Source organism: Artemia sp. Qi Xiang Cuo, chromosome 7, assembly GCF_049724085.1.
Source record: "Artemia sp. Qi Xiang Cuo chromosome 7, ASM4972408v1, whole genome shotgun sequence".
NCBI classification, from domain to species: Eukaryota; Metazoa; Arthropoda; class Branchiopoda; order Anostraca; family Artemiidae; genus Artemia; species Artemia sp. Qi Xiang Cuo.
The window spans coordinates 62,472,912-62,497,460 of record NC_142800.1 but is presented as its reverse complement, the minus strand read 5'-3'; the positions used below and the strand labels follow the sequence as shown (position 1 = coordinate 62,497,460).

At 34.4% G+C, this 24,549-nt stretch overlaps 1 protein-coding gene across 1 annotated transcript in view; it reads left to right on the top strand.

Moving 5' to 3' along the window:
- Window positions 1–23,782, top strand: part of LOC148950546 (uncharacterized) — a 156,257-nt gene extending 132,475 nt beyond the window's left edge. Inside the window, exons 18-27 of the mRNA XM_089092471.1 lie at window positions 1,511–1,682; window positions 2,364–2,611; window positions 9,001–9,262; window positions 11,330–11,657; window positions 12,902–13,153; window positions 15,016–15,283; window positions 16,635–17,008; window positions 19,178–19,344; window positions 21,225–21,394; window positions 22,666–23,782. Of these exons, the coding sequence (XP_088948597.1) occupies window positions 1,511–1,682; window positions 2,364–2,611; window positions 9,001–9,262; window positions 11,330–11,657; window positions 12,902–13,153; window positions 15,016–15,283; window positions 16,635–17,008; window positions 19,178–19,344; window positions 21,225–21,394; window positions 22,666–23,127 (2,703 nt within the window). The 3' untranslated portion in view covers window positions 23,128–23,782. The remainder of the gene's footprint in view (window positions 1–1,510; window positions 1,683–2,363; window positions 2,612–9,000; window positions 9,263–11,329; window positions 11,658–12,901; window positions 13,154–15,015; window positions 15,284–16,634; window positions 17,009–19,177; window positions 19,345–21,224; window positions 21,395–22,665) is intronic.
- The last annotated feature ends 767 nt before the right edge of the window (window positions 23,783–24,549 follow it).

Below are 24,549 nucleotides of genomic sequence, written 5' to 3'. Positions count from 1 at the left end.
ATTAAAGTTAATTATGAGAATATTTTATGGAAAGTTCGGAAGAGAGCTTGAAATGCTGACGTGTCTTTTTTCCCTAGCTATTTTTCACTCCCTAGTGGGGCACATAGAACATTGTGTACTACTGTGCTATTAAAATTTCTGCAGTGAAAAAAAAACCCTTACCGTGAGTCTACATTCCTTCTTTTTAACACTCTCCTCCCCCTTTTTTTTTTAACTCCACTCCCCTAAAAGAGCCCCTTTCATATATGTGCCTTCATAGTACAATATGAAAAATAGGTATATAAAATATACATAAATCTAATAATAAATGTATCATGCGCTTACTTAAGTTTCCATTTAAAGTTCTTCTAAAATCTCAGCGACTCCAAATTTGAGAAGTATGTCTTCATTTCGATTTTTTTTCCATGTAGCCTATCTCAACTGCTCTTTAATGTTTTGGTCATGTCTTTCAGGTGCCCATGGTTGCTGTTAGATGGTTATTTCGTGTTTTTTACTTTTCTCAACGAGCTATTGCTTTTCAATTTCCGTCTCTCCCGTCTGTAACCCCCTTCTCTCTATTCCACTAGCTTTCCTTCCCTACTACCTCTATTTCTGCTTCTCTCTTTAACTCCTATCTCCTTTGTAATTTCTCTCCCCCTCCGCCATTTCTCTCGCTCACTTCGATTTTCGATTTAAACCGATAATCAGTAATTACGAATGGCCACGGCTCTTTTAAGTACTGAATGAGATTACACTAAACTGAAGTGGCACTTAGCGGTTTTTTTTTTACCACAAAGAGGCAATTTCGGCCGGAAAACACTAAATTAGTATTGGACAAGTTATGACATAGCCTTCTCAGCGTACCAATGTTGGTATACCTTGGTGTTGGGCAGCAGCATATTCTGTTCTTAAACATAATAAATAAAAAAAGAAATAATTTATTTTCCAAATGGTAATAAGGAGTGTCATTAAAATTTAAAACATAAAGATGGTTGTCTAGAATTATTTTTTAAATTGTCTGGATTGTATTTATTTTTCTTAGGAGAAATATTCCAGAATTCAAAACATTTTGAAATTGCCAAAACTCGTCATGCATGCACCCAGGCCTAGAACTGCTAATGATTCAAATACTTTTAAAAGCTTTCAGCAGGGCAAACTAAATACAATAATTTAAACAATCTCCGTATTGCGGGAGGACACGGAGGAGTACAAACCTTTTCCTCCCGTGGTGGTTCCAATGATCCCTTCGTCTGATTGAAAGTAAGATCCTAAAATGTAAGCATATAAAAGGCACTGTTTTCATGTTTTGTTTCATCTCCCCTCCCCTTCCCCTCTTTGGAAATGTAATCTGACACCCTACCACTCTACATATGTTTAGTATATCTGGAAACTTAATTTTTAATTTAACTCATGCAGTTATTTTAGTTTTATTGGTAAATCATTTTAAATTTACATTTTACTGGTTTTAGTGCAATAATCGAAAAACAATAGTCTTTTTATGTTCATTAACGTTGACTATTTAATTTTGTAGGCTCGAATTCAGGAAGTTATAAACTCGCCAAGTTGGTATCGTCAAGACTTGGAATACTCACAAAATCGAGACGCGGAACTTCTTCCAAATTTTTACACCGATGTCTTCAATAAGCAGCATTCGGAAATCAAAGAAATGAATGTGGATAAACCACCAAGGAGGAAACGACAAAGTAGGTGATGTTCATCCATCTTTGATCTGTAACAGTATAGATAAGCTACGGCTTCTACCCTGTTACCATACCTTAATTCCTCCAGAGACACAGAGGGTGTCAGGGAAAAGCCTCTAATTTTCCCCAAAAGTGAGCCGCTGCATAGAGATCTTCTCACTCTGGGATTGTACTCTACTGAAGGGTTCTTCTCTCGCATGTATCGCCATCTTCTTTGTCTAACTACGGAGGCGATGTTCGAACGGCTTATTCGTGTGGTTTTTTCATTCACATTGTCGGTTTACAGATAGACAGATAGATAGATATTCATATATGGTCAACAAATAATTTACATAATAACAGCACATTCAACATCATATACCCACCAGGTTCTTTGGCCGGTAGTGCAGGGAAAAAGAAAAATAACCGTAAAAATAGAGAATAACAAGTATGAAGTAGAGAAAAAAGAAGAAGAAAGAACAGAAAAAAATGAACTAGCAAACTAGGGAAATGATATTCAGTCGCCCATCACCGAATACCTTCTGAAAAACAAGCTCGAGCGAAGTATTTTATATATTATAATATTCTTGTTTGCTTTGTTTCTCTCTCTGTTTTTTTTTTGCCTGACTTTTTCTTTTTTTGGACAATGGGACATAAATACATGACAAGTATTATTATTTAATTCATGCTTTCTGTTTCCTTTAGGTTTTTCTAGTATTGACGATGACATTTTTGATCTTCTTGCACTGGAATCCTATAATGATCAGTCTGCACCACAAGTACTTACTACTACTGGAGAGGAGGTTACTGGAACTATTGGAAGCGTTGATGCACTGTCCGAATTTATGATAGAACGGCCAAATTTGGAATCAACACGCTACGTTAATGATGCGATCAAAGCCGGAGACTGTCCCGCCGTTAGACAACCGTCGCTCCTGCGAATATTGGCTCAGGTAAGATCTTACACATATTCAGTGTTTTATATCGTATAGCTAATGATAATTGGTAGGACAGACGTAACCGTTTTTGAACGATACGTCTTATCAAGTCGTAATCTATAGATACTGGCGCATTTGATAAATGAATAGACGCAGACATTTTTTGTGTGTCAGGGGCCGATATAGAATTAATATTTGGGGGACACTGACAGAAATTTGGCTCCCCATCCGTATTTTTTGCTCCTCCGCCCCTGTAGTTTGTGCAACTTTTGACCTACTCGAGGAGGGGGGGGGCACGTTCCCCTACAACCACCCCTAGAATCCGCCCTTTTTCTGTGTTGACGATGACGTTTAGCGTTTCCTTTTTTTATAGCGTTTACATTGCCAGGTTTGACTAAATACATTTCTTTAGCTTCTTCTTTTAGGGAACAAGTCTTCAAAGATCTTCACGGATCCAATTTTCTAAGAAAGTCAAAATTCTGTTCGGTTTATAGGTTTATAAGTACTTATGACTATTGATTGTTTGATTAATAAGTAAGCCCGGTCACAGCATAAAGTTCTTAAAATGAGATTCGCTATGAAGCATCAATCGTTAGGCCTACATTAGGATATATATATATGGCTATATGACGGTCGCTATATTACGGTCGCTGAACAAAAGTGAATTGCTTGACCATCAAACGACCAAAATAAAATCCCTAGATATTTTATATCTTTCAGTCTTGGATAACCAAAACATTTAGAAAACATTTCGAAACAATTCTGTTAAAACACAAAAGTCAAGTATAAAAACAAGAATATTGATTTAGGAGTCAAAAGTAAATACGTAGCCTCACAACAATGAACTAACCTATAACACTTTTCCTAGTCCTACAGGAGCTGTGATATCAGTAACTTTCAGTATACAATTAAAATTATCTCAAAAACTTAGGTATAAATTAATAAGTTTAAATTCATTAAACAGTATATAAAATAATAGATTGATTTATCAGGTAACATCTTGGTCTCACCTAGTATTACTCGAAATGAAGAACATATCAACCGTAGCTCTGGAAATGCAGTTATTTCTCTATACAACGTAGGATTTTAAGTTGTGATACAAATTCTAAAGCGAGTTTGCAGTCCTAATACTAATAATCTTTATTCACTTCGAACTTATCTACAAAATAATCATGAAATGTCCTTTTCAGATCCAAAACGACAGTAGATCTTTACCGTACCAAAAGCCTTATATTGTTTTGTGTTTTTAGTAACCGCTAGTTTCCCGTAATTCTACAAATATAGGGAAATATCACCAGTTGATTTATCTGCATTAGTTTTATTGATGTATGGTAGATAGGCCGTGAAGTAATATTTTTTTTTCATTTTAAGTTTCAATTTCGTTCTTTACTTCCCTCGAAAAAACTTTGTTTTTTTTAAATTAATATATGCTCGTTTTTGCTAAAAATTTAATTTAGAAACAACCATGCGGAATAATTTATACGGAATAATTTCTGTTCGTTAAGTTTTAATGTTGGTTCTAGTTTCAGTTGAAAACTTATTTTTTATATAATTTCTAATCACCTCCAATCTAGGGAGATAAGCAACCCCAAGACTTATTAAGGAGCTGAACTAAGAAGCCGGACAAGAATTGGAGGAAAAAATAAGTTTAGAGTGAAAAAAAAAAAAATCAAAACATAGTGTCGTTTCTTTAAAAAAAACTGAAAAAAGAAGAAATTGATCTTTAATTCCTTGTTTAAAAAAATTAAATTTAGTCACACTTAAGAAAGTAGCTACAGGCGAGTAACTTCGACACAAAAGGTTAACTGAGCGGACAGGTTTGTATATCGACATACTTGCGGAAATTTTGCTAGCTCAAAAGTAATGTGCCTTTAAGCTTAGGGATTTATTTGACCTGTCCCTAAATAAAAAGCCACTAATTACTCAGAAATGACTGGAAGTTTCAAAAAAAGATCATTTCTTGTGTAGGTGCGATAAATAGTATTATAAACTAAGTTTGTTTTCATTTCAAAAAATTTGGGAAGAATTACCTGAATTCTCCTAGAGAACTATATTCATTTGTCTTTCTTCCTCTTTGGATGCACAATATTGCGCATGGAGAGAATATTACGGGGGAATTCTCAAGTAGATAATTTTGAATAAGTAAGTATAACAATAAGTAATCCTTTTTTTAAATAAACAACTTAGTGGTTCCAGAATCACATGCCTACACTTCTCCAACCACTCAGTGGCAAGGAGTTGGGGTTAGGGGCGTAATTTGCTATGGGGCAGAGGGGGCAACCTCGCCTCCCAGACCCCAGTTTTCCTCCAGACCCCAGTTTGCCCCCCCCCGTCCCGGTGAAATTTATTTTCTCCAAAAATGTTGTCAAAACAAAGAAAAGCCGGTATAATTCAAGCATCCACTGAAACACGTCACTTTTCTTTAGTAGATCTTTACCTTTTTTATTGCTATACGGCTGGTTTTTCATTTTTCTCTGTCATTTTCATTTGATTTGGGAAATTGGACTCCAAATTTTACCTGCTCCCCCCCCCCCACATATAATTTTGAAAAAATTACGTCACTCGTTGGGGTATGGATTTAGAGATCTACTCAGAATGTCGTTGCAAACCATGAACTGGATGACTTCTATTCCCTTTTGAATCAAAATACTTGACCAATTACCTTCCTGGGACATGCTTTAAAAATGAGTGAGTCATATTTACAAAAACAGTGAAATAATCTGAAAATTATCATATAGAAGGGAAAAAACCATAATTGAAAAAAAAAAAACACACAAGAAGGAATCAAACGCAAGACACTATTTCAAAGTTGAACGATGTACCAACAGAACCGTGCCTTTAACAATGAGATATATTATAGTATTAGCACCTTTACCTTAATTGCGTAGGTAAAGGGGACTTGGAGGAGGAACATACGAGAGGTGTTCTTGCAAACCTCTAGTTACGGGTTCTGGACGATAATTATTACAATAATAATTTTGTTTTATACTTCCAAGCTTTTCTACTTAAGAAGTGACATCAAAAGTATTGTTTTTAGTGCTATTAAATAAAAAAAACAGTTTTTTTTAACTGAAAGTTAGGAACGACGTTAAAACTTAAAACGAACAGAATTTATTCCGTATATGAAAGGGGCTGTCGCCTCCTCAACGCCTCGCTCTTTACGCTAAAGTTTTTTATTGTTTAAAAAAAATGGAGTTGTGAGAAAGTCAAACTTTAGCGTAAAGAGCGAGGCGTTGAGGAGGCGACAGCCCCTTTCATATACGGAATAATTTCTGTTCGTTTTAAGTTTTAACTTCGTTCCTTACTTTCAGTTAAAAAAACTTGTTTTTTTATTTAATTTTTGAACGTTTTTGAATTAATGCAGGTTTTGATTTTGGCTCACCGTACATAAATAATTAAAACAAAATTTGTATATTAATTTTACTTTTATTTGGTTCAATGGCTTTCTCAAAACTTGTTTAATTTTACTTACGAACGTTTTTATTAGTAATAAATATACGTAACTTACGAATTAACTTACGTAACGAACTTCTATATTCATATATTTTTAATTCGTGTTAGGGGGTTCGCCCCCTAGTCAATACCTTGTTCTTTAAGCTAAAGTTCGAATTTTGTTCCAATTCTTTAAAAATGACCCCTTAATCACAAAGGCCATTAATTAGAATAAATAGCTCTTATGAAAGTACTAAAAAATCTTTGGCTTAAAGAGCGAGGTATTGACTAGGGGGGTGAACCCAATCATATGCGTAATATTTTCTGTTTGTTTTAAGTTTTGATGTTGCTCCTTACCTTTAGTTGTAAAACTTGTTTTTATTTTATTTAATTTCTGATCTTTTTTTTTTTAATAATGCTGGGAAATCCGGTGTCCCCTTCATAAAAATGTCTTTTCCCCCATGAAAACTTCCTTCATGGAAAGATCCTCCCAAATAACCCCCCTCCCCCACTACCAGAAAAAATCCCCCCTGAAAACGCCTGTATGCTTCCCAATAAAAATACTATATGTTAACATTGGGTAAAATTCATGACTTTCAGCCCTCCTTCCGAGGACTTCGGGGGATTAAGTCATCCTAAAAGACATAGTTATCATATTTTCGACCATGCTGAACAAAATGGCTATCTCAAAATTTTGATCGGGTGACTTCGGGAAAAAAATTAGCGTGGGAGGGGGCCTAGTTGCCCACCAATTTTTTTCGTTACTTAAAAAGGGAACTAAAACTTCTAATTTCCCTTCAAATAAGCCCTCCTTTTATATTCTAGGACCACTAGGTCAATACCATCACCCCTGGGAAAAAAAACGAATAAACACACATCCGTGATCTTTCTTATGGCAAAAAATGCAAAATTCCACATTTTTGTAGATAGAAGCTTGACACCTGTACAGTAGGGTTTTCTGATACGCTGAATATGACGGTGTGATTTTCATTAAGGTTCTATAATTTTTAGGGGGTCTTTCCCCCTTTTTTCGAAAATCAGCCAAATTTTCTGAGGCGCGTAACTTTTGATGGATAGGACTAAACTTGATGAAACTTATATATTTGAAATCAGCATTAAAATCTGATTCTTTTGATGTATCTGTTGGTATCGAAGTTTCGTTTTCTAGAGTTTCGGTTACCATTGAGCCGGGTCGCTCCTTACTTACAGTTCGTTACCACGAACTGTTTGATATCATACTTACGGATGGTAGAATTGACAAACATCACGTAGATACGAGCAATAGCTTTAAAATGAGTCATTAAACGTCACTATAAAAAGCACTGGTAGCCCACTAGCCCCAACTTTTCCACTTGAGACATGGCACCAAAAGTTCCGTTTTTTGTGCTATTTTGAACTTGCTGATGGTTGAATTGATAGGAAGGACGTGGATATGAGCAATATCTTTTATATGAACTACTAAATATCTGTCTAGATACCTGCGATAACAATACGTCCAATAACAATATGCCAGTACTAATGCGCGTGATGTCAATGCGTCTGACACCGATACACTGTTCAGCCCTTTCCCTAGGGGCTATGGAGGGTCATATCATCATCAAAACCATTTTAACCTTTTTAACCAAAATGTTTAAAAAGCAAAAAAAAGTTAATATCCATTTTGTTACGATTTTACGAGTGGGACAAACATTCGGGGGGGGGGGGGTTCACTTAATAACTTTCGACAAACCAGTTTGATCATCAGAGGCTACAGTAAACATATACGTAAAATACATAGCGGGAAAACAACTAAAACGAAACAAAAGCCATAAGAGTATCCATGGACATGCCAAACAATCAACAATGTCACGTGTAACATGATGACACATCAATGTCATCAACAGTGCCATCTGAGCCAAAATACAATTTTTGACCTTTTAAGTATCTCGAACGAAATGTCTATCTCAAAATTGTGATTGGATGACTTTGGGGGAAGGGGGCCTTTAGGGAGGGGGGCTAGTTGCCCTCCAATCTTTTCGGTCACTTAAAAAGGGCACTAGAAAATTTAATTTCCGTTCGGATGATCTATTACACATCTCTCTATGACAATCTGGTCATCCCCTAGCCTTGCTAGGAAAAAAAAAAGAAAAAAAGACGGGAGACAGATCAGTGCTACCCATGCAAAATTAATTTATCAAAAATGACTTAAAGAAGGGTATTTTTGTTAGAAAAGCATAATTTTTATACAAATAATACATAATCTTGAACTTTATATGTACGATATTTCACTTTTCAGAAGCAGGGTTTAAACTGTTCCTTTGTCCCCACGCTCTTTTGAATGACCTTCTGTCAAACTGGAATTCTAGTTTTTAGGGTTACCGCCTTTTCAACTCCCAATCGTCACGTTAAGGTATAACTTTTGAATTACAGTTCTTCGAGATAAAGGGTGTAGATAGTCGCTATGGGTTTTTCATGTATTTGCAATGTTATTTCATAATTTTTATCCAACACTAACTCTTTTTGGGGATTTTTGCCTCTTGTTCTAAAAGTGTGCCAATTTGCATGTGCTAATAGCTCTTGATGAACAAACTTAAGATTAGTGAATTTTGCATGTATAGAACAAGAATAAACTGTATGCCTACTAGTGGAGTGTTGAATTCTACAGCCTTTGAAAGGGCTGGAAAGATAAGTCCAGTAAGTAAAATCTTTCATATAACAATTTTTATATCATATGATATCGAACACATTTGCAAGGGTAGCAATGAGTATACTCAGAAAGACCTTTAAAAGGTCCATCAACTGGTATATCCGTTTTTTAGCGGGTAAAATAATTGAGAAAAGGAAAAATACACGCTGTTTAATTTATTTTTGGGGTAATAAAGACCCAATGTTTATTCAATAGCAAAATTAGCATTAGCTTTCTCCCTAGGTAGGATGCCTAATTTCTTTCAATTCCTTGTCAAAATTTTCAAACAGTCAATTATTTATTGCAGATGTCAAACCAGTGCATAGATAAGTGTGTTTCTGACGCTGATTGTCCTGGTCCCTTAAGATGTTGTCCTGGGCAATGTGGTGATGCATGCCAACTTCCTATTCTTCCAAAACCTCCAGTCACCAAGCCAGGTCAGTGTCCAATTGGCCCCAAGGCTTGCGATGATAGTCTTCAAAAGACGAATTGCCGTCGAGATTGGGACTGTCCGTCTACTGGTAAATGTTGCGATACTGAGTGTGGAAAAGTTTGCATCGAGCCAGAAGGTAAAACAATATTTTTATATCAACACTGGAATACTGACCCTCAAAATTTGGAGTAAATTGAAGGTTGCTGCAATTTTGAAAGAAAGTAAATTGCTTGAAAAAAAAAAAAAAAAAAAAAAAAAAAAATGAATAGAAGAGTTGACCAGTGGTTTCTAACTTTAAGTTATTTTTAGCTATAAAATTTGATTCCTAAATCGGAATAAAATGAAGAAAATTCTTAAGTAAAAATGGGGACAAAGGTATTCGCTGTTTCTATATATTCCATTTAAAGGAATGAAAAACATATTTTTTATTTTTATTGAAGTTAAAGATGTTTCTTTTTTTTGTTCAATTTAGTAGCTCTGCCCAAAGAGTGTTGGCAACTTGCAAGAGTGGAAACTGCTGCTAGTCTACAAAAAACATCACCATCGGCATCTAGCGTTTCGCATTTCTTGTTTCTTTCAAACTTCGTGAATGTGTTCCTTTCCGTAATTTTGCCCATTAAACTAACTTTTCCTTTTTGTTGCAGTGAAAAAAGCCAAGAAACGTCAAACGCTACATGCTGGTGACACTAGCGCCAGTCTACACTGTTGCAAGTTACCCATTCTGCTTGGTTCAGCCTATACTAAAAAAAAAATCCCTCTGGAGAGCTCCTCGGCTATTTAAATTATGTCAATTTATATTGCAAGGTTTTTGGCTACAAATAGAGGTATATTAAACTTTTCTCGGACGTAATATCTGTTCCCATGTGCGTTACGATTTAATTATTCTATATTGCTGGTTCTTCATCAAACTGCTTGATCTTGTCGATCTAACGTTTCAACTAATGCTGTAACGGTAGGGATTTGGAGGACCTCATTGAATCTTCTAAAGATTATATCTTCAACAATCCTATTACGCAAATTGCCACTAGTATGATACTTTGCTATATCGTAAGAATTGCGAGGTATATTCTAGTATCTGTAATTGCTTGAGGCCCTGGAACTCACGAAGAAAATGTCCTTTATCTTCCAATTTGAGCCGGCAAATAGAACAAATGTAGGAACCATGGGAATTAAGCACGTGTCTATTATATGCTTTGACCTGAATTCTTATACATGGAGAAGATATTTGTAAACTGCCTTCGTAAGGTATACGTGAAACCCCAACGAAGTATCGGAGATAGTAGGCCAGGAATCATTCACCGGTGTAGAGCCACTGGTTTTGGTAATCCAAAAGGCAGTATGTGACAATTTTATAACTGAGGAAAAGAATAATATTTACACCCCCTCCCTCAAATTAAGCAGGCTCCATCGATTGATTCAATACCTTTTCTCGTATCTGTTCTGGTTTCTACGATTTTTTGAATTCTTTTTTTTTCCAAAATTCGAGGTATGCTCTGTTCTCACTCACAAAAATAGTTCGGATTTTAAAACTGCTGAAGCCGTATTCTAGATGCCCAAGAAAATATACCTTGTACAGAAAACAAGTCCTTAATTATTGCCAAAATACCAAATAATATTTTTTGGTTTTTCGGCTCTCCTGCAAAATTATATTACATAATATGATTTATATATTATGTTATATTATATTTATATTATATAATTATGCGGCCTTTTCAATCTTTCCAGTTGCTATATTAAAAATCTCATTGCCGGGTAAGTGACATAAAGTCAATTACAATGAATAAGAAAATAAAGCCACTGGGAATGACTTGGGTTCTTTTTGAGGAATATTTGTAGAACAAACCACCAGCCTCAGTCTAAACAATGCCGATATTTGTGTTGATTTGATTGAAAATGTACTACTTACAGTTGGAAAACTATCAGAAGAAGCCACTAAACTTATTCACGGGTTCCAGCTTTGGCCAAGGTCGGGGCAAAATCCGCTTCTAAATGTTAAAAGGAAGGCTGAGATTTTACAGAAAGGCCTCGACAAATGTGTATTTCAAGTACATTGGGTAAAATTTTATGGCCAGAATGATTTTTCATCAAAAATAATTGGCTTTGTTCTTAGATGTAGCAGTTTTTTTCATTATTTTTATTTTAGTGTCATGTAACCACTAATGATGGATTGAATTCTGAAAAGACCATATTCTTTTAATTTTAGATGCTGATTCACTGCCGTCGAAATTTTATTTGGTTCCTCCTCGATGTCTGGAATCTGGTCAATTCAGCAGGGAGCAAAGACAAGGTGAATTATCATGGTGTGTGACGGCAGATGGTGTCCCAATCCAAGGGTCATTAACAAGAGGCTTCGTGCGCTGTGCAGAAAATGGTACAGTGCTTGAGAGACTTTCTCTTGGCCCCATATGCCCCTCTCCAGATCAGGCCCCAAAAATCTGCACCACAGAATGTTTACATGCGTCTTGTCCTGGTCATAAAGATGCTGTTTGTATTGCTGATCCTTGTAATGGATGCAGGACAGCGTTCTATAAGTAAGTAGTTCTTCTTGTAATGACTAATAAGTTTCTTTTTTGCAACCGACGTAACACATGAGCTAATAAGTTTACCACTCGCTGCAACCTTCACATGCATACAAGTCAGTACACCCTTTTATTATCACCCGTGATTGACTTTTGGCCAATTTTAAAGCAAAATGGGTTTTTATTACTGCGGATATTGCGCCTCCAAACCATCCTCCATATAAGGAAGAAAAGATAATAACAAAGCAATAGAGGGACAAATTCTTCTCATATCAAAATCAGTATTGAAAGTTTCAAAAGTTTCAAAAAGTAGTTAAACGAAAAAAGATACAAATATATTTTTGGTTGGTTTACTCGGAACTCCCGTTGCATCACAAAATTTTTTGACCTCTTAATCAATTTCTAAAGCGTCATTTTTGGCCGTTGACCCGTTGAGAATTCTTGTCTCATACGATTTATTTATTGACCTATTTGAGGATTCCTGATTTAACACCTCATATCGAAACAACAGGATTTGAACTTCATAAGCTATGGAATTCAGAAGGAATGCAAACAGACAAAAAAACTTTTTTTATTTGGCACCTAAAAAAAGTGAACTACAAATATCCATTCCGATAATCATGCTTACCTGTCAGTCAGGGACTGATTGCGATCTTGAACCGATATAATATCGTCATACACATAACCTTGTGCTTTCTATAAGTAGTTCCTGGACTACGACGGCCTCCGTCCTCCAGAGATGGATGATTCATGTTTGAATCGCTCTGGGTTGTGCATTCGTGTTCATGTTGTGTATTACTGTTTGTGTTGAATTAGTTGCCTCGAAAGCTCTTCCTTGTCTTTCTTATTTCTAGCACACTCCTTCCCGACTTTTGACCAATCAGGGCTGCTTAGTTATCTATACATAGAGTGTAAAGCGAACTGCTGGCTTTTTATAAAATACATAGGTAAATAGCAAATAAAAAAAGGGAAGGGGAGTAACAAACAATACCAATACTTATAACGTACATTATAGTAGCTAATGTTGAAAACAGGTTTTTTCACTTAGTAAACATACACCCAACACAGAATTAGAAAAGAAAGATAGGTTTATTTGAACACCAAGAAAAATGACAACACCCTAAGTACGTGTATGGATTAGGATTAATTCCTTGAGCTTTAATAAGAAGACTCAGCTTAGCGACCCTTAAAGCCTAAAAGCCACCACACCTCATAAAATGTATTTTGATTCTGGTACCCAAACATTTTCTTTCTAGTTCCGATGGAGATGAAGTTAGCTGCGAACCCATTTGTTCACAAGAAATTGAGAAAGGCATGTGCAGATCCAGTCTGCAGCGCTGGGGATTTGATCCCAACAGCAGACAGTGTGAAGAATTCTTTTATGGCGGCTGTGGTGGGAACGAAAACAACTTTGATAGCCTTCAAAAATGTCGAGATACCTGCAAAACTATCGATCGGTGTAGCTTACCAAAGAATACTGGATCTTGCGCTAAAGAAGCCAAAAGATGGTAAGTTGCTTTTCATGTACTGTTATAACATTACAATAGAATAAATTCTACAAATAAATTAAGCACAATAAAAACAATACTGCATTAAAACATTAAAAATAGTTTAAAATATGTAAAAAGAAAACAATAAAAAACAATTTAAAACACAAGTTATTGCCAAATAAAACGTATAAAATTAGGAGTCAAGCAAATAAGGTCAAAATACAAGTTCAAAGTTAATCGAAGTAGGCGAAAATATAGCCATCAAGAGCTAACAAAATCCAACTTTAAGAACGCTTCTTAGATTATGCAGGCAATCTCGGATCATCCACCCTTGTAGGTAATTAAATAAAAAAAAATACAAGTCTTTCAACTGAAAGTAAGGGGCAACGTTAAAACTCAAAACGAACATAAATTATTCAGTATATAAAGGGGTTTCCCCCTTTCTCAATACCTTCCTCTTCATGCTAAGCTCTTGGCACTTTTATAAAAGCTTCCTATTCTAATTAAACAGCCCTCGTGTTTCATTTGCAGCTCTTAAGAAATTTAGACTAACAATCAAAATTTAGCATAAAGAGCATGATATTCAGAAGGGGGGTAACCCCTTAATATACGGAGTAATTTCTGTTCGTTTTTAGGTTTAATGTTGTTCCTTACTTGCAGATGAAAAAAACCTTTTTTTTAAATTCAATTTCTGATCGTTTTTTAAATAATGTCGGTAAATCTGGCTCACCCTGCATGAAAAATTCCCTCCCGTCTCGGGAAACTCTTCCTTGGAATGTTCCTCCGACGTAAAATACACCCCCATAAAATTTCTTCTAGGCAATTCCCCTGTAAAATTCTCTCTGGACAATTCCATCATCTCTTAAAATCCCCCCCCCCCCCGTCGTAAAATTTTCTACAGAAGGTTCAGCCTGAAGAATTCTCCTTAGAATACTATCATTTGAAAAATACTTTAATTTCTAATCGTTTTCCGGTAGTTCCGGAAATCCCCCCTTCCATGGATTTTTTTTTCCTGGGAATCCAAACACGCTGAAAATAGCCTTCGGGTAATTCCCCGAGAACATTTCCACATGCAAAATTGAGTTGGCAAAGAGAAAGTAAGACAAATAAAAAGAATTTCGTATAGGAATTCCATCAAATCCCCCCAGTGTGCAATTTCCCTCTAAAAAGTTCACCCCAGGAAATTTCCCTCCCCACAAAAAATTCTCCCTATGAAAACCCACTTCAAGCATAAAATTCCCCCCTCCACCAAAAATGTCTGTATACTTCCCAATAACAAATACTATTCGTAAACAATGGGCAAATTTCATAGTTTACTGGCCTCTCCACACGGGCGGGGGGGGGGGGGTTATGTTACCCCTAAAGACATAGTTATAGGATGTTTCAACTATGCTGAACAAAATGACAATCACAAAATTTTGATTGCACAACTTTGGGAGAAAAGGGGTGTGTGAGGGGGGCTAGTTGCCCTCTAATCTTTTTGGTCATTTAAAAAAGACAACACTAAACTTAATGAATCTTATATATATGGAATCTGTTTAATAAGCTGATTCTTTTGATGTATCTACGGATATCAAATTCCTTTTTTTAGAGTTTCGGTTACTATCGTGCCGAGTCGCTCCTTACTTACAGCTCGTTACCGCAAACTGTTTGATTAGACGGCTGAAGAAGTTGATGGACTTCATCAATTTTGTAGATATGGGGTTAAAGGTAAAGGTTGTGGATGAAGACTGGGGAAAGTAATATCATAAAGTATTTCCGCTCAATTTAAGAACGTAAGGGAGAGCAAATAGATTCGATTAATATGACATTAAAGGAAAAAAATGCAATAAAATGATAACACTTTAAGTTATGGAATGAATATTATTCTTTTGTTTTAGGTTTTATAATTCAGGAAGTCAAAAATGCGAGGAATTCATATATACTGGATGTGGTGGAAATGCAAATAACTTCTTAACGAAAGAGGAATGTGAAATGACATGTCCGGATTTAGTCATGTGTCCTAAACTGCCTAATGTAAATGGAGAAATACCCGTATGCAGTCGAAGTGAAGTCTGTGAGAAAGAAGGGTGTCCAGATGAAGACGTCGTTTGTACTGTAGATCCCTGCACTTGCGCTCCAATATTCAAAAATAGAAAAGGCAAAAGGGTGAGTCAATACTACTGCTTTTCTAGACTTTTGAATGATAATCACATACGCCCACTTAGCAAAACAAAAATTAAGGCTTCTTATCGACCGGAAAATCATTTTAGGGCAATAAAGTTAGACGATTAGACAGGGGGGCAAATATTCTGGCTTGGTAGACAGAATGACGGCGTTGTTTAGCCGTACTTCAAACATCAGGCCAACTCTTAACATTCTTACTTGGCTAAGACTAGTGTGCGGCTGTTTTCCCAAATTTTGTTTTGCTCTGTTTTTGTTACGCATATATTCGCTAGAACGATTTACTCTTTTGTTCTTATTCTGGAAATATTTATTGTATTATTGGGCTTATGATAGTAACCGCGACATTATATCAACAATTTTTAAAAACTTCGAAGGGCACACACCTCTTCCAATTGTCGCTTTCCCGATAAAGTATTGCGAAGTACATTTTTTTCCCTGTATCTTTTTATCTTAATCCTATTTGTTCATATTTCTTCTTTTTTTTAAACAAATGGTCCTTAGGTATAAATAAGATTACGTAAATAGCCCTTAGTAGCAGCTTGCAAATAGCCCTTTTCATAATTTTCTTTTTGCTATTCCTTGGAAAATCAGGGGGGGGGGACCCTAGTATTGCTGCCGCAAAGATGAAACTAGTTCAAGCTCTTTAATAATCAATAAAAATAAATTCACAAAACTATCAAATTAATGACCCACAATGAGATGGTTTAGCGTGAACTAAATCGTGCACTCTAAGCCATCTAAAGTTAGGAACTCGAGGAATAACAAACAGATGGCAGTTTAGATGATATGTACTTAAATTATCAGTAAACGACACATGTTCACATTTAGTAACAGTTAACGAAAACCCAATTCTTTCAAGAGAGATCGCACCTTATCAACACTCCCTGCTAGATCAACTTGAAACTGACTAATAAGCAGCAGGTTATCGAAAATTCATCATATCCGAGATTAGATACATCCCAAAACCCAGAAAAATAAGTAGGAAATATTGTATACTCGAAAAATCGTTAAATAAGCGTGCACTGTATTGAAAATGTATGGAGATAGGGTACTGTATGTGGTCCTTGTGGTTCTTTATTGCTAATTCACCTATATAAAGTTCTCAAATATGTATTTTTATTAATATTTTTATTTTTCTTTGGGCCAGTCCTTATCCAACATGATTATAAACAGCATGCAAACTTCTTGTAGAAAGAATTTTTTAGGCAATGTTCAGTACCTATACCATATTTTGCAATCAAATCTTTCTGAGGATATTTTACGCTTTATTTATTTTGAGGCTACGAGAGTCTATTAACATTTTTAATTATTAAAAAAAGAGCTTTATTCCTAGGTCAATTGTCCATTCCACAGCGGAAGTGAGGAAAATTATCAGTCCGATGTCCCAATTCCGAATGAAATAATGCGAAGTGGCAACATGCCAATGATGAAAATTATTCCAGCTGAAGTAGTAACCGAAACTGCCGAAGAAAAAATAATGCGAGACAAAAGTAAGAAAATTGAAACTGAGGTCATTCGAATGTACAATCCTGCTAAAGAGTTTATCGCGCGATTTGATCAGAAGAAAACTGTAAAGCTGACAAAACAAAAGAAGCCAAAAGCTATGAATTTAGATGTCACAGCGGTCATGACGAGGTGCAAGAAAATGAGGCAGAAGATGGTGGAAGAAAAGAGCTCTTTTGTGGTTGACTGTGATAAACAAGGAAGGTCATTATTTAAAATTATTTAACCATATTATAAATTGTTTATAATTATTAAGCCATTGAGCAGGATTTTTAATTTTTCCCTTTTCTTACCCAGCGGAATCGGCCTGGATTAGTCCTGAATGGTTTCCTAGACTCATTTTTTAGGAACTCTGTATATTAAATCAATTGTTAATTTTAACATTTTTTGTTTGTTTAATAATCCAAGATTTCTTATATAAAATTTTAGTTAAAGCTAACAATTAGCCCTTTACGCCTACACAATCCATAACGCTTTAGTTGAAAAACAGGATTAATTGTCTTTGAAATGAAAGTTTTTCAGCATATAAAACAGCGTTTCCAATTCCAATCTTTTTTTTTTTGTTGGTAGCGAGACAGGAGAGCTAGAAACAAATAACTCATTGGAGATCAGAGCCTAATAAAGCCAGCATTGCAGTGCAAAATTATGTAAGTTTCTGCTAGCGCAGCCTTATGTATGGCGCTATAACAAGCTCCACTTCGATAAGAGCCAAAAAATATTCTGGAAGGAACAACACGGCAAAAAAAAAAAAAAAAAAAAAAAAAAAAAAAAATCAGATTTATACCGCTGCAAAAAAAAATTTCTTCTTTTTCTGGGAATATTCTAGTTCTCTCATGATGACATTCTTTATTAGGAATAAGACAAACAGCCTATTACAGTTTTAGAAGTATAGACTGAGCTCCTTATGAGCCAACTAAATTTTAGTTTAGTAAGAAATCTATAGCTGTTAAAACCTATGAATTTAAGCTTATGTAGACTCGATATTTCTGTGACATCTGTACTGTCATGTTTTATCTTTTTTTTGCTTTGATCATTGAACTTTGTTAACTTCATCAAATATTTATTTATCACAGTTAGCAGAAAACTTTGAGCTTTGAAAATTCTATTAAGTGGCATTTTTCTTTATAGTTTAAACACAAGCTTTGATAAGCACTCTGTGTTCGTAGAACTTGATTTTTTATTTATAAATTTAAGAAGAAATGATAACAATAACCAGAATTTATGTAACAATAAAAAATACAAAATTTAAGCAGTGACTTGCACAAATACATAATTTACGTTTTAATAAAAAAAAAAAACAATAAACTATGAGATAATATTTACCTTTTAAAGGATTTTATTTCTTATCTGCTAGTTATTTTGACAAAGTTTTAAAATATCTTCCAAGGCTTCTCTAGTCACTGAAATGGAAAAAGATTACATAATATCAAGTTCACTTATAAACAAGAACCAAAAATGAATAATTTGGTTAATATTTAATTATTTAATTATTTAATATATAATATTTAATAATTTGGTTAATATTTAATAAATATCGTGTTACTTTTTATTGATAATTAAAACCAGGAGTTTAATTTTCAGCAATATTGTATTGCTGATCCATGTTTAATATATCACAGTCTATTTTTTTGGGGGGTGGGGATAATTAACTGAAAGATAAGTGTCCTTTTTGTGATTAGCTTTTGTGATTAGTTACAATGATCGTAGCCTCCGCAAGTTTTGTTTTATACACAGGAAAAATGTTCAATTAGCATTTTTTTGTATGTGTGTATTTAAAGAATTGTTTCATTAAATCTTCTAGGAACACCAGAAAATGTTGCTTTTAATCAGTTCTAACACTTAGATTTAATATAGCTACGTCGCTAGATTGTTTTTGCTTAGAAAAATTCGTCGTCTTTTATTGCAACTTAGCGTAACCGTAATAGTTACGGATAATATACAATAGCTTATTTCACAACTTCTCATTTTAAAAGAAAATTTTCAGAAGGAAGCGATAATTTTGGAATGAGAAATCCAGCATCCTGATGACTCTTGACAAAAGTTAAAGAAATTTTTATATTCCAAGATAAGAAATTTCTTGAAACTTTTGCTAAATACAAATATTCTCGTTGGCTTATATTCCCACTTCTTGATATTAATTTTGAGTTGAAGTTCCTATTTCCAGCTTCGTCTTGAAAGTCAAGGTCAATTAAGAACTGGAACTTGTGGACTTTGTAAGCAACTAATAGTTGTTACTTATACCAATTTTAAAACGCAGTTGACCAATCTCTGAATTTGCAAGGTATAAATAACAATTGTACATTTTAATGGTCTGCTAGATTTGATTTCTATCATCCTCTGAACTTGTTTCATTGCTGACACTATTTTTCGTAGGTTTGCTCCGACTCAGTGTTATATGGGAACGCCATCGGTTTGCTGGTGTGTTGATGAAAGTGGTAACCAGTTGAAGGGCACAACTATGTTCATGAGCGGAAATAGAACTTGCCACTATGTTCCAGTGAAAGCAGTGAATGTATCCCTTTCCATACCAATGCATGACAGTGAGTTTTATTCATATATTTATTTTTATTTATTATTTGGGCTATTGTTTTGTCTTGGTCTTTGTCTGGAAAAAGTAAAATCTAAACTAAAAAGTTCAAATTTTGGATTTGATACTTTGCTGAAAAGAAATCTAAGCATTGCTGTTACCAGAAATTATCCGTTTTGACGGGCAATATGAAAAGAGGTAATTGAAACTAAAATTAATTTAGATAATAATATTTCTTTAAAGAAGGGACTTAAGCGAATGCACACTTGATATATTATGCACAAATTTAATTAAAAACATTCTAACTTATTATGTAAAAAAAAAAACAATAAATAATTACCGTAAACCTGCGTAGAAAGATCTACAGGGGTAGTTATCAAACAAGCAAGATACGCTTTCAAAACTTGCTCCTCCTATGTTTTTTTCTAGAGCAATTACCTTGTTCATCAGTCCTTGCTGAATTTGCTTCAAGTTATGATGTTTGGACTGTTTTATTCTTGGTTTTTGTCTTAGTTATCTCGGTTTTATTGTAATTTTAGTAGTTTATTGTTTTTACTCACTTATTATGCTAAAGACGGCTTTAAGATATATAGCCGAAATATCCAATTAGTTTCTTCTGTAATTCACTTTTTTAAATTCCTCATTGAAATATACTCTTTATTATTTGATTTTTATGAGATCAATGTCAAATACTTCTTGAAAAATATATATGTTTTTTACTAAAAATATCAGTTGTGAATATAGTCGAATATGTCTTTATTGATATTTTAGAAAAAGACTAAGAAACTCTTGAAAAAGTAACAAAAATGCATAAAAACAAATTCCGTTTATATTTATTTTTGTACCCCCCCCCCGCCACCCCCGCGAAAATGATACCCCCCCCCCCCCCGAACAAAATCCTGGATAGAACATTGTTTGGATATTTAGCTAGTAAGTATCGCTAATAAATAGATATTTAGCTGATAAGCCGTGTAAATGGATATTTAGACGGCTTCAATAAAATTTTCTGTTTTCAGTGAGGTTTGTTTTTACTTGAGGCTTTTTACCTTATTGACTTGCAAAATCCTATAAAATTGCTATCCTCTTAGCTATCCATGTTATGAAATATTCATCTTTTGTGAAATTTCAAATTGAGCTATTTTCTTTTTAGTGAAATGGGTATTGAAGAAATATTTTTATAGTGATTTCTGGATTTCGACAAACCTTAACTGGAAACAGTCTGTTTTGTCGGTGTGTTTTTTTGTTGTTAAGCGAAAGAAACTATCTTAAAATACGTAGTGTTGTCTATTTGTTTGTTCAAATTAAAGATGAGACCAAAGGATATGAGAAAATGACGAGGAAGGATAAGGAGACTTAAAGGAAACTTAAAGACAAAGGAATCTCAAGCTTTTAAACATGTTTTTTTTTGTACAGGTTTGAAAAAAATTAAAAATCATGCTAGGGCGCAACTGGCAGTACATTTTTAATCGGTAGAGCTGGAAGAGTGCAAAATAAATTTGATTTCGGATTATGTTTTAACTAGATGCCAAGATTCACGCGATCCAAACTTAAATGTCAATTAGAGATATAATGATTTTGATGTGCATTGTTAGACTATGTTAGCTGTTTTTTTTTCAAAGACAAAATTGAGTTCTCCTTCTGTGGGACTCCCAAGGCGCTAATAAAGTTTCCTCCTAAGTATTATACCATAAAGTGGTATGGGTCATCCGGAACCCGGATGACCCGGGCTCCGGGGGCGGTCGCTAGCAACCTAGTAAGAGACGATCACGTCCAATGCTAAGAAATATAAAAACCCATAACTGCTAAAAAAATATTATTAAAAAGCCTTAATGTCTAGTAACAAAACTGTGAATCTATTAAAGTTGAACCGTTAAAATGCCCTTCTTATTCTAGATGACCATCCCGAAACTAATCAGATTCGAAAGGAGATTGACTTGATCCTCAACAAATTAAATGCTGAAATCGAACTTTACGAACCAGAAATGAACCACGAAGAAGTTCGAATCAACTTTACTCTTACTGGAGACAATAAAATAGATGTTGCTGACTATATTGAAGAAATGGTAATACAATTTTCAGTAGGATGACATTCAGCCTAAATTTTATTGGGGTGAAGGGGTCTGGGGTTTACTCCTTTCTAATTCTTATGCCATAGCTGTACGTTATTTATATTTGTATGTAATTTTTGACAATGAATAATAATATTTCTCTTCAATTATTAAACCACCTGGTTATTAAGAGACCCTGTTTCTTTGCTGCTGATACGGGTCTGTTTGTTAGTAACTGTTAATTTGTTGAATGTTTTTATTTTTGTGATGGTCTTGTTTCGTATCAAATTTTCATCGCTGCTCCCAGCCATGAGAATTGATGCACTTTTACATTTATTTAATCTAAAGGATAAGAATCCTCCAGAGCCATTTTGGGTGCATAGGGTGTCGAATTGACGTTTCAGCTGCTGGGTCTTTTTTACAGGGACAAGTAACAAGCTTGTCGCCCAACCTTGCTGTGGCGGGGATAGAACCTCGGGCTTCGTATTCCCAAGCAGAGCATCAATCAACTCTGCTATAAGATTTGGTCTATAGAGACTCACGCAAATAATAACAGTTTTTTTTTATTAATAATACGAATAAATTAACCACATATCTTCACAAATCCGTTACATGTAACCTCAAAGAGAAATTTATGAGCGGTAGACATCTTACTCCTCTTTCAAAATTTTTTTGACTTTCTCTCTGAAGTTTTGGTTGTATTCTCCTATAGAGCAATAGATTCGATTAAAGTTTTATATCTAATTTTAATGGGTAGAATATTAAAATTTGCAATGAAGCAAAAGAAAAAAAGTTTAATAGCTATTCCGAGTTCTAAGTTAAGTTAATTCAGAAACAGAGAGCTAAGTTAATTCATAAAAAAAAAAAAAAACTAAGATAATGTTCATTATTTTTATTTTAAGAAAGTAAGGTAAGGGATTCTTCAAAAAAGAAATAACAATCAGAATTGCCATTTTTTACTCGCCAATGTTACGATAACTTTCAATGTATTAAGGAAGTTAAACAATTTTTGACGAAAATCTTATCGATATTAAATTGGTTTTGTGACACAAAAATCAAATTCTAGTAAATGCTAGTAAAAACTGAAAAACTCACATAATTTTTTCTAAGCTCTCTATGGTGCATCTCTTAGAATCTAAATTACAATTTTGACCTTTTAGCGGCTAATATCTAGTCATCAGTATGAACACTTCAATCTTTTAAGGTAAACAAAAGAAGTAATAGGACTAAATTAAACATGATAAAAATCAAGTTACACTAAGCGCTAAACATTTATTTATTTCCAGGTAAGAAATGGAGAATTTCAAGTACTACTGGGTGATGATATTATGCCTGCTGACTACACATCTTCCAAATTTGTGCATGTATCTGGCTCACCAGTCTTACGCCAACAAAGGAAGCTCAATTTTGAAACTCTAGAAAACCGCGAAATTATAGCCGAGCCTCTAAACAAAGACATTCCTTATTTTGCTATAATCTTAACCATGTGCATCGTATCAAGCTTCTTAATCTTAGCTTTGATCATCAGCTTGCTGTTGTATCGCAAAAAAACAACTGGAGAATATCCTAAAGGAGGAGGAGCTCCACTTGCTTACGGAGTGCATTGTAGAGGGAAAACAGAGGACATTATACCAAGAGGATTTCCACGGGTTGGTTTGGATGATAAGGAGTTTCAAAGATCTAAACCGCTTTCTCCAGTTCTGCCAAGATTTATGAAGAGTGGAAATACTGAGTCAATGAAGCTTTAATTGTGGCCATGAAACCTATTTGATAAAAGCCAGTGAAATTTAATTTTAGTGTGTTTGATTTGATTGTTTGGTTGACTTATTCACCGTTGGCTATACAACTGAGATTTTAAGAAGCTGAATTCAAAGGGAAAACGCCATTTCCATGAAGTGAAAATGACGTTTTTAGTTATCTGAGCCCTTGGAACCTTGAAATAAGAGTGACTTTTTGATTTTTGTTTTTCTTTTGCTGGGTACTTTGAGTTGAAAAAATGACACCAATTATGAGACGAGTTTAATTAGCAAAATCATGGAACACCTAAAATATTAGCAAGTATATTCATATATTATAAAGTATTAAATTTAGTGTAGTTATATGCAATACCATCAAGTATTGGCTCTTAAAATGTCATCCAACCGCATAGAATTTAATAGCAATATTGTATTTGTTTTTCATTTTCCTATTTATGATTTTGTATAGCAGTAAGTTTTATGTTAAGAACCGGTCATTGCTTCACCGTCTTACCCCTTGGAATTTTCTCCCTTTTTACACAATTGGTCTTCATCTTCATTTCTAATTTTTAGTGTTTCTTTTGCGAGTTTTTGGTCAGTTTTTAAAGTTATATTGTTATTACTAACTTATTTATGAGTTTCTTAATAAATTTATATTTATGTATTTGTTCTGGACACTCAAGGCTGAGAAAATAGCGCATGACAATGCTATTAACGCCCTTTGTCTCATTATCAACCGTTCACACATCCTGAGTGAAATACTGTCAACGGAAAATGTATTCTATTCAACATTGAAGGATCTTTATAACAGGGATTCAAATTATAAGATCTGGGGAAATGTCCAAACAAAAATTCCTTAACTATAAAAGTCATATTTCCACTGGAAAATGTGCATTTTAACTTTTTATATGCAATTTAATTCTGCCAGTGGAAGAGGGGGCCTAATACCCATACTATTTCTTCTGGGCTCCCTTGCTTCTGGACACTATATTTTTCTTTAATTAAAGAAAAACAAAAAGTTCAGAATGTTTTTAAAGGCCCTAAGACATGACCGCCTCAATTTCAAAAAGTAAACAAATAATTTTATATGGTTGTAAACCTAATAGCTTATTCGCAAAATTGATAACCACTCATGTTTTGTTATTAACAAATATTAATGTTATTTTTCCATGCTTCATAGCAGCCTCAGTTAAAAGTGTATAGGTCTTCCAAACAAAAATTGCAGAATAAAATCAGTTATGCGCACAGATGAAGAAAGAGATGGACAGGGAGATATTAATAATTGTGTATTTATATGGATTTAAATCTGAAATCTCAGGTACTTTTTGAAAGGACGGTGGTAAGGACTCTGGCCTCAGTCAATGCAGTGTAGCTAGTGAGACTCCCGAATAAAATTTTGCTGGATTAATAATTTTTTGATCTTTTAAAATTGAA